This window comes from Heterocephalus glaber, unplaced genomic scaffold (assembly GCF_053883595.1).
Source record: "Heterocephalus glaber isolate CG9 unplaced genomic scaffold, H.glaber_assembly_v1.0 deba00001613, whole genome shotgun sequence".
In the NCBI taxonomy this organism is placed as follows: Eukaryota; Metazoa; Chordata; class Mammalia; order Rodentia; family Bathyergidae; genus Heterocephalus; species Heterocephalus glaber.
This window is the reverse complement of record NW_028258384.1, coordinates 14,228,982-14,247,755: the sequence shown is the minus strand read 5'-3', so window position 1 is coordinate 14,247,755 and position 18,774 is coordinate 14,228,982. Positions and strand designations below refer to the sequence as shown.

Genomic DNA, 18,774 nt, shown 5'->3' with positions numbered 1-18,774 from the left:
CATTACTGTGATAACATTATCTTACATTTTGTTGCATCTTCTTGATATAGTCAAATAAATGTGTTTTTAAAGGGTAAGTTGCTTCAAGTCAATGGTCTCTTGGTTCCAACATATACTTTCTTCACCCACTTACCATAAATGTACTTTACTATTTTTAACATTGTAGATGCAATCTTGAATATAACAAGGCACTTAGTGATGTGAATACTGTTCTTGTGAATCTCAGAGTCATCTTTTCAGGGTTATGGAGGTAAGGAGAGACAGAAACAATACTAGAAAAAATGAGTTCATTTTGTTCTATTTCTTTTGATCACACCCAAACATGAAAGTAAGACTTCTGAGAAATAACACATGACATAAGGTAGAAAGTATGAGTAGTAAAGATAGTTCAACAAAAACATGTTTTACAAACCAAATAATAATATAGCAAGCTTGAATTCAATAAACAGACTGTATTCTGATGTCACAATGTATTTACTGGTGCATTCTGGAGTTACATATAACAAACATTCAATAATAAAAATGGGAAAACTTAGTAAGTTTTTGGTATAAGTAACATTTTTATTTTAAGGACATGTGTTTCATCACCCTGGGCTACCTACTGAGATAGTTATTTGCTTATATATAAAGATTTTATAGTCGGACATTACTTCCCTAGAAGGAATAAACCCCATTATTGTCTTAACAAGGTGCAGTATATTGTTTTATTTTTTAGCTTGATCTTTTTTCAAAGAAAAATTAAATGTATGTAGTTTTATGTTTCTAAGACATTTCTGAAATTATCATCTATACTTAGACATTTTCAATAAAATAATGTAATATCATGACTGTTCTGGCAATAAATAATTTCTTTCTGAAGCGTATGTATTAAGTGTTCATATATAGTTCATATTTTGCCTCAGCAACAGGAAAACTGACCAATACATATGGCTACTAAAGAAGCAATAGGAATAGATAGTGAGTGAGGAGGGTAAGAGGTATATTCTGTACAATAATATTTGAAAGTGTGTAAGGAATAAGTCATTGCAACTAATAGGTAAAAGAGTATGAAAAGTTAGACAGGAGTAAAAATAGTTTATAAATTTATATCTGATAGTTGCAACGAACAGGATCATTAGTGCTAATCTTTTCCATTGCAAAATATAGTTACATATATGCATTATATCTATGTATCAATTTAGTAAATACATATTTTCCATAATAAAATTGTATGTAATGCTTTTTGATTAAAATTTCAGTAACACTTGATTCATCCTAAAACATCAGATATTTTTTAAAAATTGCTTTAATTTTTTTTTATGTCCAGGTATCTACTTGGGTCTAATTTGAAAATCTTATTTCTCCACCACTGGTGCTACTCATTTTCCATTCTCTTACTGAAATTATCTGAAAGGAACTGAATTTCCATAAACAAAGTAAATTTGGTGGATAAACATTTTAGATAGCATGGAAAGATAAAGATTTTTACAAACAAAAATTCTTTTATATATAAAAATGTGATAGTTTTCCTCCTTAAAAAAACAGAAACAAATGTAAAGAAAAAATGGTTTTTAGAGGATTCAACATAGCTGAATACAGGAGGAGCCACATTGGAGCTACTCAGAGAAAATCAACTAAAAACACAGCTGCTACTTGGAACCACTAGTGACAACAAAGTTAAAGATTGCAGTGCAGTGGAGTCAGTGAAAGAAGTGAGTGGAGACCAGTGGCTTGAGAGAGACATGCAGATGCATGGGATTTAAAAAGCTTTATGAGATCAGCACACAGCCCACTGGAGAGGAGATTGAAGGGAAACCAAGCAGCCTTGGGCTGTATTTGTGGCAGTGACAGCACCCCACCCCCACCCCTGCTCTTTGACAACCAGCATGACAGGATAGAGATACGCCAGTGGGGTTGGAAAAGAGGAGACTGTGCAAAGACTGGGAGAGGTCAAATATACAAGGGCTAGGGAGCAGCCTTGGGCTATCCTTGCCTGAGAGCACCACAGCAAGTGGGAGAACAAAGTTGAGACAGTCAAGGTAAGAAGACATGTGTGGGCTCACAAGGAACATACAGAAAGTTGCTGGCTGAAGACTGGCCTCAGCCCATAGAACCAGAGGCCAACATCAGCCCCATACCCAGCACTAATCATACTACAGATTTGGCAGGGTTACAAAGCACAGTTTTGGGCTTTGACTTGGACACTACCACAGAACTGTGGGCACCACAGAAATTCTGTTTGCTTTGGTTTGTTTGTTTTGTTTTCCTCTTACTGTCTGGTTGGTGTTTTCTTTTTTTAGGTTATTTAGGTTTTTAACTTTCTTTTTGTTCTGTTCTACTCATTTTCTTTCTAATTTTCCTCAACTATCTCTCTTGATTTTATATTTTTATGTGAGTGAACATTGTCTCTTGTTTTCCCAGTTTGCTTCTATATTCTTTTGTTTTCACCTTCATTCTAGCTCTCCTGCCCTCATCTCCAGTTTCCCAAAGCTTGGATGGTCATCCTTTTTCCTCCACCTTTATTTCTACTATATTTCTGTTTACTTATCTCTTTATTTTGTGTCTATTCCCTCTTAAATTCACCCCAAAGGGTAAAGAAACTCCACAAAGGAGAAACTCATTGCATACAATTTCCTGGTTTATGTTATTTTTTGTTATATAACTGTAGATCTTGCTCCTATGGTTAAAGGTACCAAAGTGATAGTTACTGCAGTTTGTCAGTTTCTAGGTTGTACGTAATGCTATTGTTATTGCTAATTTTACTACTTGAGACAGGATGCCATACCTGTTGTAATCAGTTGTTCTCCCTTGTATAAAAACACTGTGATTGTCTGGGTCATAACTATCACCATAGTCCAGTACTAAAGGACTGCGTGCTGACCAAAGTAGCAAATTCTCATCCTTAATAAGTTGGGAAGGTAGGATCTTGGGACTGACACAAAGACCAAGAACTACATACACCCAAAAGACATCTCTGAGGAATAGGAATTTCCTAGGGAATCATTAATACTAATGAGGAAGCTATCTACCCTAAGAAATTTATAAGCATCAACACACACACAAAAAATAAAACAATAAGAATGACAAGATGCAGAAGGAAAATGTAACCACAGACCTCCAGCCTTCCCAGGATAAGTCCAGTGGACAATGAGATAGAGGAAATCAGAAGTGACCCACCTGAAATTTCTGAAATGATAGGGGCAGAAACAAAAAAAAAGTAGATGAATGAAGTCATAGAGAAAATAATCACTCAGGTAAAAAAAGAAATGATGGTCAAAATGAAGGACATGCTCAATGAATCTAGAGTAGATAAAAACTAGAGGAGCTTAGGAAAATGATGGAAATGATGAATGCCCAACATAGGAAAGAAATGGAAGCCATGACACTGATTCAAACAGATATCTAGGAGATTAAAAATTCCATTGAAAGTATATGCATCCTATTGAACAAAGACAAGGATAGAATATCAAATCTAGAAGACAGGATTGCAGTTAGCGACCACAAAAATAAAGATAACTTAAAAATAGCAAGGGATCATGAAAACTCAACCCAACAGCTGTAAGATGATGCAACAAAGAATAGCATAGAATTGATCAGAGTCAATGAGAAAGCCAGAGTGTGCAAATAACATAAAAACCTGTTCATAGAATTAATGGCAGAAAACTTCTCAAAGTTGGAAAAAAAAATTGACATACAAATAAACAAGGCATATGGAACTCCAATTAGCCATAACCAAGATAAATCTACACCAAAGAATATAATAATCAAGATTCCAGAAATTCAGCACAAGAACAGAATATTAAAAGCTGTTAGAGAAAAGACACAAATCACCAATAAATGAAAGTCCATCAGAATCACAGCAGACTTCTCAATGCAAACCCTTAAGTCAAGGGGTGTTTGGAGAGAAGTATTTCAAGTAGCAGACACCTCTGCCCAGTATTATCAGCCTATCCTGGCACAAGCTTCTTGCCCCTCCATAATTCAGCTGTGTTACATTGGAAGTAGCAGAGCTTGGCTGAGTTCACTCCCAGTCAACGTCAACTGACTCCAATTAAATTCTTCCTCTCTGAATTAACTATTTGTTCTCTTCAGCAAAGATATGCTTGCTCCCTCATTCTACAGTCCTGCCTGCTTGATACTTGTTATCAGCAGGTGTCCCAAGGCCTGACAAGCTTCTCCCTTCCCACACTTGTAATGAATAAACACTGGATGTCCTGGGAGTTCTTTGTCTTTGCTGCCCAGAGAACCTTAGATCAGCCCAAAACTCAGTTTTTCTCAAGTATCTGTCTCTGTGTTTCTTTTAATACCCACCTTCCTATCTTGCAGATGTCATACAGGCTTGCAGGAGGCCAGGACCACTGTAGGGGGTCTCTGGAAACTCCCATTACCTTTTCCCTATACTGAAAGAAAACAATCTCCAAGCCAGATTGATGTACACTACAAAACTAACTTTCAAAATCAACGGAGAAATAAGATACATCCATGACAAAGAACAACTGAAGAAATTTATGACTACTAAAAAAAAAACTACAAAATGTTCCAAAGAATATTTTAGGAAGCGATAACAAAGACCACAATTCAAAGAGCACCAATAGAAAGAAGCCACCAGACAGCGCAAGCAATTAAACAGAGGGGCAAGTCAGGGAACCAACAACAGGAAAATAATATGACAAAGATGAGCCAATACACATCAGTTATTACCATCAATGTAAATGGTCTCAATTCACCAATCAAAGGAAACAAATTCCAGAATAGATCAAGAAACAAGATCCAACAATATGTTGCATACAACAAACACATTTAACTCAAAAACAAATTCATAGACTGAAACTCCAAGGATGGAAAACACCCCATATGACAGAAACCTGAAAAAAGCAAGGGTAGCTATTCTATTTGCAGATAATGTGAATTTCAAGCCAAGGCTGATCAAAAAAGACAAAGAATGTCAGTACCTACTTGTTAAGGGAAAAGTCCAAGAAGAGATAACAATCATAAATATATTTGCACCAAATACGGGTGCACCAACCTATGTAAAACAAATATTAATGGACATGAAAAATCTAATAAGCACAAAAAAAATTGTAAGGAGGGACCTCAATACCCCACTGTCACAAATAGACAAATCAAGTAGACAGCAAAATCAGCAAAGAAATATCAGAACTAAACCAAACTTGTGAACAATTGACTCCGTAGATGTCTACAGATTGTTCCAACCTACAACATCAGAGTACACATATTTTTCAAATCCACAAAAGATATTCTCCAAAATAGACCACATACTACCCCATAGAACATGCTTAAGTAAATGCAAAAGAATTCAAATTATTCTATTCATATTATCCATCCATAGTCCATTGAAATTGGAAAACAATGGCAAAAGAAACCACAAAAACTCCATAAACACATGGGAATTAAATAACACCCTAATGAACAACCAATTGGGCACAGATGAAATTAAAGAAGAAATTAATCAGTATCTAAAATTAAATGATAATGTTGATACAACATACTGGAACTCATAGGTCAAAATGAAAGCATTCCTTTGAGGGAAATGTATATCTGTGAATTCTCACATCAGGAAAACAGAGCAAGCTGAAATAAACAACCTAATGTTGCACCTCAAACTTCTAGGAAAAGAAGAACAAGTCAAGCCTGAAGCTCATACAAGGGAGGAAATTATAAAGATCAGAGCACAAATTAATGCAATTGAGACTAAAAAAAAATACAAAGAACCAATGAATCAAAGAGTTGTTACTCTGAAATATTAAATAAAATTGATAAATTCTAGGCTGACATTATCTCAAAAACGAAAAAAATCTTCATTAAGATACTGGAAAACAGAATCCAGCAAATTATTAAGAAGAATTTAAATTATGACCAAGTAGGATATATCATAAGGAAGCAGAGATAGTTCAACGTATGAAAAGCAATAAATGTAATACACCATACCAACAGAATCAAAGACAAAAATCACATTGTGAACTCAATAGATGCAGAAAAAGGATTTGACAAATTCCAAGACCAATTCATAATAAGAAAAAAGTACAGAAAATTGGAATCGATCTTTATCTCAATCTGATAAAAACCATCCATGACAAACCAACAGCCAGCATCATACTAAATGGTCAAAAACTGAAAGCTTTCACTCTAAATTCAGGAACAAGACAAGGATGTCCACTATCTCTACTCATATTCTATGTAGTTCTGGAAACATAACAAAGAGCAATTAGAAAAGAGAAAGAAATAAATTAAGATAAGAAAAGAAGAAGTTAAATTATCATTATTTGCAGATAACATGAAACTCTACAGAGGAGACACCAAAAACTCCACCAAAAAACTTCTACATTTAATAACCAAATTAAATCACATAGCTGAATACCAAGTCAACACTCAAATATCAAAAACATTCCTGTACACTAATATCAGACTCACTGAGAGAGAAATTTGGGAAACAATATAAAAAATGAAATGCTTAGGAATCAATCTAACAAAGGAAGTAAAATATTTTTACTTTGAAAATTAGAGTACTCACAAAAAGGAGATCGAAGAGAATATCAGAAAATGGAAAGATATCCCTTCCTCTTGGGTAGAAAGTACCAACAGAGTGAAAATGGCCATTTTTTCCAAAATTGCTATGCAGAATTAATGCAATCTCAACGAAAATACTATTAAGATACCTCAGAGAACTAGAGAAAATATTCCTAAAATTCATTTGGACCAGAAGAGTCCTAGAACACCAAAAAGAATTCTGGACAACCAAGGTAAGGCGGGGGGGGGGGTCATAATCCCTGACTTGAAATTGTACTACAAACAAACGGACCTGAGAATCAGTAGAATTGATTACAAGATGCAGAAACAAACCCCAACACAGTCAGCCACTTTATCTTTGACAAAGGGGCCAAACATGTTTACTGGAAGAAAGATAATCTCTTTAATGAATGGTGCTAAAAAAAACTGTCTTGCCACATGCCAAAGACTGAAACTAGACCCATGTAACTCACCATGCACTAAACTAAACTCAAAATTGATCCAAGATCTAAATATTAAATTAGAAACACTAAATATGCTGGAAGAGAGACCAGATAGAACTCTTGAAGACATGGGTGTAGGCAAAGATTTCGTGAACAAATCTCGGATCACAAGGGAAATAGTACAAAGAATCAACAACAGTCATCTCATCTTATTAAAAAGCTTTGCACAGCAAAGAAATCACCAACAGAGTGAAAATAAAATGCACAGTGGGAAAAAATGTAGCCAGTTGTTCCTCAGAACAAGGACTAACATCTAGAACATATAAAGAAATGAAAAAAATTAGACCCCCCAAATTTAAAGACTCAATCCAAAAGTGAGCATCTGAGGTAAATACACACTTCTTGGATGAAGGAATTGAAATGACAAAAAATGTGAAAAAAATTGAAGATCACTGGTCATTCAAGAGATACAAATTAAAACAACCCTGACATTTCATCTCACTCCAGGAAGAATGGCTACTATCAAGAAATCAACCAACAACAACAAATTCTGATGGGGCTATTGGGAAAAAGGAATCCTTCTCCACTGTTGATGGGAGTGTACAATGGTGCAACCTCTGTGGAAATCAGTGTAGAGATTCCTCAAAAAACTAGGATTAGAGGTCCCATTTGACTCAGCTATTCCCCTTCTGGCTATCTTCCCAAAAGAATTAAAAACGTCATACTACAGTGATATAGGTGCACCAATGTTTACAGCAGCAGTTGGTAAAAGCTAAATCTTGGAAACAATCCAAATCCCCATCAAACAATGAATGGATAAATAAGATGTGGATATATATATAGTACTACACAGCCATAAAGAAAGATAAACTTCACACATTTCTAGGTAAATGGATGAACCTTGACACTGTGCTCTTAAGTGAAATCAATCAGGCACACATGTGTAAATATCACATTGTCTCTCTGGTGTGAGAAACTGAAAGTGTGAATAAATACCAAAATGTATAATAGATATTGTGAAATACAAAGAAATTGTTCAAAATGTAAGGGGACCTAGGGAGTGGGGAGAAAGGAAAGAAGGAAGGGAAAAGGAAAAATGAGAAAGGAAGATAAAATGCAAACAAAGTTTTTATAAACCAGGAAGGGAAGAGGGGTTCAAGGAAGGAGAGGGAAATGGGAAAAAAGAGAAATCAAGGTATATCATATACAGGTACAAATTCCCTATGATGAATGCAATCATTATGTATATCTAAATTGTACCAGTAACCTTAATAAAAAAGGTTTTAAGTGATGGCATATGATTTTTAAAGTACCAATAAATATATGCCACTTCACTTCACTAGTACCTGTGATATACACAGTGATTTAAAAATATTTTTTATTGTTATAATTAATTGAGACTGTTATTTACTCTATCTTATGGTTAGAACCCATCAAATGATTGCCACAATCAATGCCATATGGATACAATTTAAGGTTGCATGTAGCTACTAGGTGTCAACAGAGATTTAGCTAACTTCCCAAGGATTCTCTTTAGGAAGATATCATTGTCAACATAAAGGATTTATGTAGTGGAAAAGGAAACATCCCATTGATTTTGATTCAATGTCATTTTAACCAGTTGCAAAATAAATAAATAAACTGAATGAAAATTAATACCCAGTTTTCACAATTTGGTGGTTGTCTAATGTTGGTTTAGAAAATCTGTTTACTAAGATATCACTTGCTAAGGTGCTCAATTCTTTTATAGAAAACTTGTGATGACTTAGTGATAACATACTGTTTTCATATACCTAATAGCAAGTTTCTATTATAATATCTTCTATTAGTATGATAAATATATCAAAACTAAGGAACTGATATCCACGTATTACTATTCACTAAAGCCCATCTTTATTCAGATTTCTTCAGTTCTTTCTGAAGGCTCTTTTCTGTTCTACATTACATATATCCATCATGTCTTCTTAAACTCTTCATATTAATGAGAGTTTTTCAGACTTTATTGTTGATATCACTGAGGATCTCAGGATTACTGAGCAGTAATTTTATAGTGTCTCCCTATTTGTCTTTATGTGATGTTTTCTCATGATTAGACTAGGGTGATGCATTTGGGGGAGGAAAAGGTCATAGGTAAATGTCATTCTCATCCCTTCTTACAAAGAATACTGTAGATATCATTGAATATTTTTGATGTTAAATTTGATTACCTGGCTAAAATAATGGCTATCATGTGTCTTCACTGACAATTTAAATGTATAATTTCATTGTTCCTTTTCCACATTCTATTCACTTTGAAACAAAGACAGTTATGGTGTAGCCTCTTCCCAACGCATATTCCAATGAATCTCTTTGTGGTCAGAGTTTCCAAAATCATATTTTGGAATTATTCTTTACAAGAGAATTTTCTTTTCTTTCTATCATTTATTTATAACAATGTGGACAATCATGTTTATTTCGTATTGTGGATCATAATCTAATACTACTTATTTTGTATTTCAAATTGTTCTAATTTTTGCTACTAGCAAATACTTTAGTTGGCCCCTGTGTTCCACTATTATTAATTTATAGGGTAATGATTTTGTCTCTTTCCGTAGTGTACAATTGGATTATGGGAGTGATGGTACAGTGGCTCATTACTTATGTGGAGCTGGTATAGTATGAGGAGACCTTCTGGAAGCTGCAGCACAGGGCTCATGCCATGCAAAGGTCAGGAGGAGACTGAGTTTTTCTTGCTTGAGGGTGTAAGGAGTGGGCTGTGGTTAATCTGCTTTCAGGTTACTCTGGCCAGTTAAATGAGGTTTCATCCATTTCGAGAAAGTCTATAGAAAATTCCTATTACCACATCTATTGTGTGCATGCTATAAAGCATGATGAGCCTCTACATCCATTATCTTATGTAATATTCTTTTTTGAAATAATATTTTAAAATTTTTTATTAGTACAAGTTTGGAGTACATAATGATTACATCTCTCATGAGAAGTTGGCACATGTATATAATACATCTTATTTCATTTTACATCCGATTCCCCTTCCTTCTCTCCAACCTCCATCCATTTCTTAGTTCCTCTTCCTTTTTTGCAAAAGATCGCTCTCTCTATTTTGTACTATGTGTATTATGTATCTTTCATTTTGCTCTTTATTTATATTTGGGGTTTCTCATATAGGAGAAATCTCGTGATATTCAAGATTGTGTGTCTTATTTATTTCACTTAATAGTACGGTCTCATAGCACATCTATTTTCCTAAAAATGACTTAAATTTATTCTTCTTTATGGCAGAGTTCTCGATTGTATGCCACCTTTCGTGTATCCAGTCATCTACTGATGGACATACAGGCCCCTTCCAAGGTTAGCTATTATGCATTGTGCTGCTATAAACATAGGTATGCATGTAGCATTGTAATATAGTATCTTTAACTCTTCAGAGCAGATACCTAGAAGGGGAATAGCTAAGTAAAGTGGAGTTTCTATTTTTAGTTTTCTGTGGAAATTCCATACACATTTTGATAATGGTTGTACTAGTTTATATGCCCACACACAATGAAGAAGAGTTCCATTCTCTTTGCAGCCTCTCCAGCATTTGTTATTTTTTTAAAATTCTTTTATTGGTACATTTTAGGTATACAATATATTTACATTTATCATTGGGTGCTTGTACCTGTACATGATGCATCTTAGTTCTTATTTTTTCCCCATTACCTGTGCGCCCTTCACCCCCTCTACCTTTCCCTATTTACATAGATTTCTTTTCCATTTTTTTCTTTTCTCATAATTTTTCCTTTCTCTTCTTCCCTTTCATCTTCCCCTCCCACCATTTGATTTCTTTGTGAAAGCCATTCTCATTGTAGTAAGAAGTAATCTCATTGTTTTAATTTGCTGTTCTTTAAGGACTAGAGATATTGAAAATGTTTTCATGCATTCATTAATCATTTGTACTTTTTTTTCTGTGAAGTGTTTATTCATTTCAGTTGCCCATTTTTTTGATTGGGCCTTTTATTTTGCTGGGTTTATTTTTTTTAGTTTTTTATATATTGTGGGTATTACTCCTCCCTCTGAGGAGTCACTGGCAATTTTTTCCCATTCCGTGCATGGTACCTTCACTCTGCTGATTGATTCCTTTGCTTTGCAGAAGATTTGTAATTTTATATGATCTTATTTGTTGATTGTTGATATTATTTCCTTTGTAATTGGGGTTCTGTTCAGAAAGTCCTTGCTTACACCTATATATCTTTAATACATCTTATTTTCTGAAAATGCACATGTGCCAGGTTTATCTTGCAAAATATTTTATTATTACCTAAATTTCTTTAGGATCCATTGTTCCCCAGGCCTTCCATTTGGTTTTAGTTTTTGTCCTATTTTATATAATAGAACAATGATATAAATACATGCATAGGTGTATATACAAATGTAACCAAAATTATTTCACTTACAAAGTCATAAGAAAGACATCAGCCAGATTAGAATAAAGGAGCAGATGTCTTAAAGAGGCAGAAGATATCAAATGTAAGAAGTAATCTTCAAATTAAGGTATTTCTATGTCTGAATACTTGTGTAATTTGCAAAAAGGTCAATATAACTAATACATTGCTCTTGAGTTGTCATATTAAATTGGATGATATAATTTGTGTCATTTATATTTATTTACAAATGCAAATAAATGAAATATTTGCCCTTCAAATATCAGAAATAATTATTATAAGTATTTAATCATATTATTTAAAGAAGAATGGCCCCAAAATATCACCAGATCATTAGGTGGAAGAAGTTCCAAATTTTTCAAATATTGAATATATTTTAATGAATCCTAACTTAAATATTTATGCAGTGATATACTGCCAGAAATAATACATGAGGAACATATTACTTCACAGTAAGAAGAATTTAATATCACCCTACAGAATTTCCATCTCTACAAGGTTTAGGAATTATTATATCAAGTTACTGGTCAAAATGTTCTAAATCTAATTAGACAATTTGATAATTTATAAGACTGTATAGTATTTTTAAACAACAGGCAAGATTTTACTTAAACATTTGTATAAATAATAAAATTATAGTTTGTTCACTGTTCTTTCTTTGAAGTAACATTGCTATTGACTAATGCATTATAAAGTTAAGTAAAAGGGGTCTAGCTCTGTACTTTAGAAAACTACATTATTTTTCCTTTCAAGAAGACAAGCAACAACAGATATTCAGCAAAATATTTCCCAGAGAAATATTAATTGTAGATATGAACACAATTTTCATATTCAAAAGTACATAAGAAAATACATGTAAAGTGCATTGCACACATAACATAGGACTTGTTGATATACCTCATATTTTGAATGATGTATTATTATAATTTTATTTTTGTTGCCTTTCCAAAGTCATCTTCTACAACCTGTGGACACTCTAGTGTAGCTGCATTGGCCTCTGTTTGTTTGAACACTTTATGCACATTCCCATTTCAGGAGTATATTTCTGTATTACAAATATTTCTTATAATAAATTATCATTATAAATATTTCTCAAGCATATTACATCTATAGATAGGTTTGTGTTGAGGATGAAGACCCACAATCCAATTAACTGTATCTAGTTTTGTTAAAAAAGAACTATTATATATCTATTTTTTAGGCGTATGGTCTAGTGGCTGAATAGCCAAATTTCCAGAGAACAAAACACCATCATGGTTACAGGATGGCTGGAAAGTCACCTCTGTGGCCACAGGACGTGCATGTGATCCTAAAATCACTGTAATGGACAACAGGGAAGGGCATATTTTCAGTTCACAGGTTAAGCTAAAGGATGTTTTGGACATTATTAAATACACTGTGTAGGAGTATGTGACACTTATTTGTACAGAAAATGATGTATAGTGTTTAAGGATTCTCTTTTGTGCAGCAGAAGCAATCTCTTACTGGCTTCAAATTCTTGATTTACACTTATTAGCTACTTATTTCAATTGATTTATAACTGTCCTCACATATTACCTCATCAGGTAACCCCTCTATCTGAAAAAGTACCTTAGTTAATTAATTTTTCTTTACATTATTTATAACCAACTAAATGATACAGTCTGGAATATTTTATTGCTTCCTTTTCTGTTAGAATGTATATTCCATGAAAACAGTTTTTTGTTTTGATTCTATTTGATTCTTAACACCTAGAAGAATTCTTGATACAGACTGGGTTCTCAATATTTATAGAATGAATTATTATTGAATTATCATATTCATCCAATCCTCCTTTCTTTGAGATATCAGTATATTTAATTGCATTTCTTTTTCTAGGAAAACCTCACTTGAAAACTGGAAAAGGCTCAAGTGGGGAGGAAATTTGTTGTTTTTTCTAATGGAGAAGATAAACAATTTGGCAAGTTATTCAAAATCCTAAATCCCTGACAGGTAGAATGAAGGCATGACCTCCATTCCTGCCAAGTCCTTTAAACAGCTCTGTGAATCTTTAATTTTGTACTGTGTTCTGGGCCAATAAAGAGGTCATGTACATTTTATTCAATATTGTAAACAATATAGAGGTAATTGCATTTGTTTTAGCAAATATAGTTTAGTAAATTTGCCTAATGTTGACACTGTGACAACCACCTGCATTCTTATGAATTTATTTATGAGCAACTATTTTAGATGAAGAGTTAGTAGATAACTAGAATCAAAACTGATAATTGAATTTAGATTTCTGATCACAGGCATATTGGCATGTGCATACTCACACTGTTTAATCTTGATACAGAGCAGTTTGTAAATACATTAGATACTACCCAACTATGTAGGTATATATTTGAATTTTTAAATTCCCAAACAATATATATTTGGATTTTTAAATTGCCAAACCAATGCATTAATATATCTTTAATATATTGGGTTTAATATCTTTCTGGGGATTAATTGTAGGTTATTCCCTATTACACTGAATGTTTGTAATTTAGTCCATTTTCTATTTATTCGCTATAACATTTAAAGAAACAGGAATAGTTTATAGATACTTGTTTTGCCCAGGTGTCAGAGCTCATCTCCTACTAATGTGATACTTCTCCACACTGATTTCTGTTTGATTTTTAAACAATAGATTTATTATGAGGGGATGATGGGCTGCTATGAAATTATCACTATCTTTTTCTCTTTCTCTGCTAAAGAACAGAGGCATCAGAGAAGCCATACATCACAAAAATCATCTTGAATCCTCCTGCTCCAAAACATGAAGATTTAGAAAGGGTAATGATAGGGTAATAAACCATCAGATTTAAGTTAATTAGGTCCTCAATTTAGTTCTTCGCTCTGTCAAGGATATCCTTGCAAATCTATAAAATTACTTCTTGTTGTATATTAAGAAACTATTAACATTCCACTGACACCATAGAATATTTAGTACATTTATTTACAACATGAAAATTTTAAAGAATAAAATTAAAAGAGAATTTTTAAAAATATTACTTGATTATGTTTTATATTTGACATATAATCCATAATTTTCTTCTAGCACTTACTTGATTCTAAACATTTCCATTCTGGAAAATCAATTCATTTGAAGTTTTGAAGAATTTTGTTAGGACAGTACAACAGGAAATTTAAATTTTTCATAGGAACAAAATCTTTGTAAATAGGGAGGAATGGAGGGGTTGAAGGGAGGGCTGGGCAAGGGTGAAAAATAAGAACCAAGAGAGATTATGTAAAGGTGCACATTTCCAATGATGAATGTCATTATATTGTATACCTAAAATGTACCGATTATTAGAATGAATAATCGATAATGTAAAATAGGAAGAAAAGGTCCAAAGGGGTAGGGGTAGTGGGAGGGGCAGGGGAAAGGAAAGAAGGGAAAGGAAAAAATGATGAGAAATGGAAAAAATGGAAATAAATTCTTTGTAAATAGAGAGGGGAGGACGGCGTGAAGGAGGCTAGTAATGGGGAAAAAATAAGAACCAAGATGCATTATATAAAGGTACAATTCCCAATGAGAAATGTAATTGTGTTGTATACCTACAATGTACCAATAAAAGAATTTAATACAAAAAAAATTTTTTTCTACACTGAAGTTAAATGTATATATTAACCTCCAAATTCACCAATTTTAAAAAATTTTGTCGATAGTAACTAGAGACTGTCAAAAATCTGCTGAAACTAAACTATGGACTCTATACTCCTTTGAAAATTCTTTTAGTTGTAACAAATACAACTTGCAATACCAATGTTTATACAGCATTTCCTTGGGTAATGAAAACATACAAAAGAAAATCCACATATACCCACTTTATTTCTTTGAAGTCTATATCACTCAATCTATTGTTGTACTTAAAATCATTTATCAAAATCTACTGTACCTTTACATTTCAATAAGATTGAGTTCTTATCAAGATGTCATTATGCAAAATTGACTTTTGCCATAACAATATGTTGTTTTTTCTTTTGACGTTCTTTTTAAAATTTATATAAGGAAGACAGTGTTTGGCAAATATATCAGGGAAACTTAAAGAGACAAATTTTTCGGTCCTCTAGAGAGACTCAGTATGACAAATATCCAGATTTCCAAGTAAATTATTACAGCTTCATGTTAAACTGTTATGGTTTTAAACTCATGAAAAATACCTTTTCTATAGCACTTCCAAATTTTATTACATTGTAAAGATCAACTTTTGTGCCCACAACACGTTGAAAATATGGAAAGTTCTTGTCATGTAAAGGAAAAAAGAAGATCAACTAGATTAAGATATATTTGACATTAGAGGACAGAATTTTCTTCCACTCAAACATAAAATTAAGAAACAATAAAAAATTTTATAAACAATATATAAAACACATTATTTTACTTTACCCAATTTTAATGCCCGTAAATAGCTGACATAGTCTATTTCTTATTTTAAAAACTTACTGCTGCAAGTTCTTATTATTTACTTCATGCACAATATTTTCATGATTACAATCTGTGAAAATAGTACATCTTGAATCTCAAATGCCAAAGGAATTTCCATATGTGCATATAAAATAACAAAATTTCAAAAGTCTATATTGTATCTGTACATTAAGCAATAGATAAGGATATGCTAAGCAGAGATTTTATTTTGGCACACTTAAACGTAACGCACAATGTCTGAAATTCTGTGTTGCTCATTACACTGACAATAAGAATCATAATGATTTGAACATCTAAGCTACAGACTATATTTAAAGAAAATTAATAATTATTAAAAAACTCTTGGAACTCAAATAATTCCTAATGGTACAGAGATGGAGTAGAAGTAAACTTACCACTCCAAAAATTATCATTAATTATGAAAACATATGTACTATTACAGTTTTCTTTTGGGGGCAGAATTCTTGAAGACCGTGATTGCATACAAATTCAAAGATTTCTATTTAATATTAAGTGAGCACTTTAAAGAATAAGTAAACTCAAACTCTGGCTTTCATTTATATAAGCAAAAACTCCTACCGTGCTCTAGAATCCTCTTTTTTGTCATCTGCCATGATCTCCAAATTTTGCAAGCGTTTCTCAAAAGCTTCTTTGAAAAAATTCTCCTGTGGCACTGCTTTAGGAGTATCTTCATTTACTTGAAGATGTTCTATCAAGTTTTGTTCTTGCCAATTCTGAAGAGTTGTTTGATGGACAGGACCCGGTCCTGTCACTGGTGCCAGTATATTGTTGTGGACGGAACTGTTGCCTTTCTTTAGTCTGTTTCTGTCCTGAGAGTGGCTCTTCAACCTGCCCTGAACCGAGGTCCCTCTCCGTTCATATCCTTCCTGCTGAAGGCAGCTTCCACTGTTAAGGGAACCTTGAGAAAGATGACTGAACCACCTCCAGTGTAGCCTTAGAATCTGCTTCACATCAAACTCTTTCTTGCCAGACACTGACATTGTATTCGCAGGAGAAAAGACAAAAGCCTTTTCCAACAGAAAGGAAACGGAGCCTTTGTTATCTCTTGTTTCTTTGCCTCTTCTGTAGAAATAACAAAAGCAAAAACGCGGAGAAACCAATCTTTCTTCCTGTTTCTCCCCTCCCCCCCTGCTGTGTACACTGAATATTTCTAGCTTTCTAGCTGAAGCAAAAAGCTGCAGTTAACAGTGTAGATGGGAACCCGGACTGACAGGATGATGAGGTCAGACCTTAAACAAGTAAATCAGTTTAGCACAGGAAAGCAGCTACCACAACACACTCCAACTGCTAGTGCTTCAAATATCTAACCCAGCTTTTTCAGTACCAAAATGCAGTGGCTGCAATTTAAACCCAGGCAAGTAAGAACGAAGTGTTTAAACTCATTTCCTTCTAGATTTCCTCACCTTCCCTTGCCAGATTCTTTTCTAATACATTCATTTTTAAAAGTGTGCCACAATGTCCTAGGAGAATTTGTGACAAGAGCATTCATTATGATCTATTTGGGGATTCTTATGGAAAATTTGAAAGTCGTTTATTAAAGAAAAATATCTTCCTATAATTACCCTCATATAGATTTGTAGTTATATCAAGGTTCATCTGAATATGTTAACCCCTCCATGTAAACCTTCATTTAAAAACCCGAGTAACTTAAAAAATATAAGAAAACATTCGTTACCCATAAGTACACACACATAATCCCCCCAATACACATACACACCCCAGTATAGAATGTAAAACTGTATTTTAAGCTTACATATTCTTTTCTCCATTTGTCAGATAAGAAGAGATGTATTCTCTTTGTGACCAAAGCTTGAAAATGAATAATTCATCTGGCTCCACGCCTATATAAATATCTCCTTATCATGCCTTTTACTTTCATAGACAACATTACAGGACTATGTTGTTTGTTCAGAAGTCCTTATGAAAGAATGCAACAGGTCATGTTTTGATTTAACACAAAATCACCACATGGTTCCATATTGTCCCCAAATTACTCTGAGATCTGAAATTAGAATCACTACTTTCTGCCGAGATAAATGTTTATACAACACATTGTTATGTAACAGGAATGTATTTAACAATGCCATTTTGAAATTTTGTTTGAAATGTATCCAGCTGCTATGTCTTGCATACATGTGATTAGGGGGTAATTGTAGTAGTGCGTCATTAGGAACAACATTGAATTTGCTAGTTTTGGTTTTATTTCTCGCTTAGTGTTTTTTTGTTGGGTTTCTTTTTGTTTTGTTTTGTTTTGTTTTTTTGGTACAGGGGATCAAACTCGGGTCCTTAAGCTTGCACAGCAGGTGGCGAAAACACTGAGCTAAATCCCCGGCCCAATTCTCCTTTAATGTTAATGAATCACGTCACCTTGGAAAAGTGCCTTTATTTCTTTACATTGCATTCCTCTATTATGGGAAGAATGAACAGATTTCTAAGTATTCACCAGCACCAATGTGCAATGAATTTAAAATAAGCTTAAAGGATGAAATACGCTCTTCTTGTAAGTTTTGGAATGCATTTTTATGTCCAGTTTTCTATAAATCCAATTATATCTTTTCCTTTTCCCTCTTCTTTTTGTAGGTGTGATGGTTAATTAATGTATTAATTTGACTGAGATATGAGATGTCCAAATACTTACCTAACCATTAATTTGGTTATTTCAGTGAAGATGTTTGAGCCTCCTTAATCATTTAAGTTAATTCCATATAGTAAATGACACACACACACACACACACACACACACACACACACAAAATACTATTAGTTCTATTCTCTTGATTACCCTAATATGGTATGTCCTTTCTCATACTTGAAAATTAATAAATGCACACTGGTATATAGTTCACTTTTATATTTTATATTATTTATAAATAGGTTATTCTCATTTCCAAATTTCCAACCTCTTTTTCAACAGATTTTTAAACTCCAGTGTTAGAATTTAAAATCATCT

The 18,774-nt window shown here is 33.3% G+C and overlaps 1 protein-coding gene across 1 annotated transcript in view; it reads right to left on the bottom strand.

The window, feature by feature from the left end:
• The window catches only part of Klhl4 (kelch like family member 4), a 137,423-nt gene extending 120,459 nt beyond the window's left edge, over window positions 1-16,964 (bottom strand). Inside the window, exon 1 of the mRNA XM_004868868.3 lies at window positions 16,383-16,964. Coding sequence (XP_004868925.1) covers window positions 16,383-16,804 — 422 coding nt within the window. The 5' untranslated portion in view covers window positions 16,805-16,964. The remainder of the gene's footprint in view (window positions 1-16,382) is intronic.
• Window positions 16,965-18,774: the final 1,810 nt, after the last annotated feature.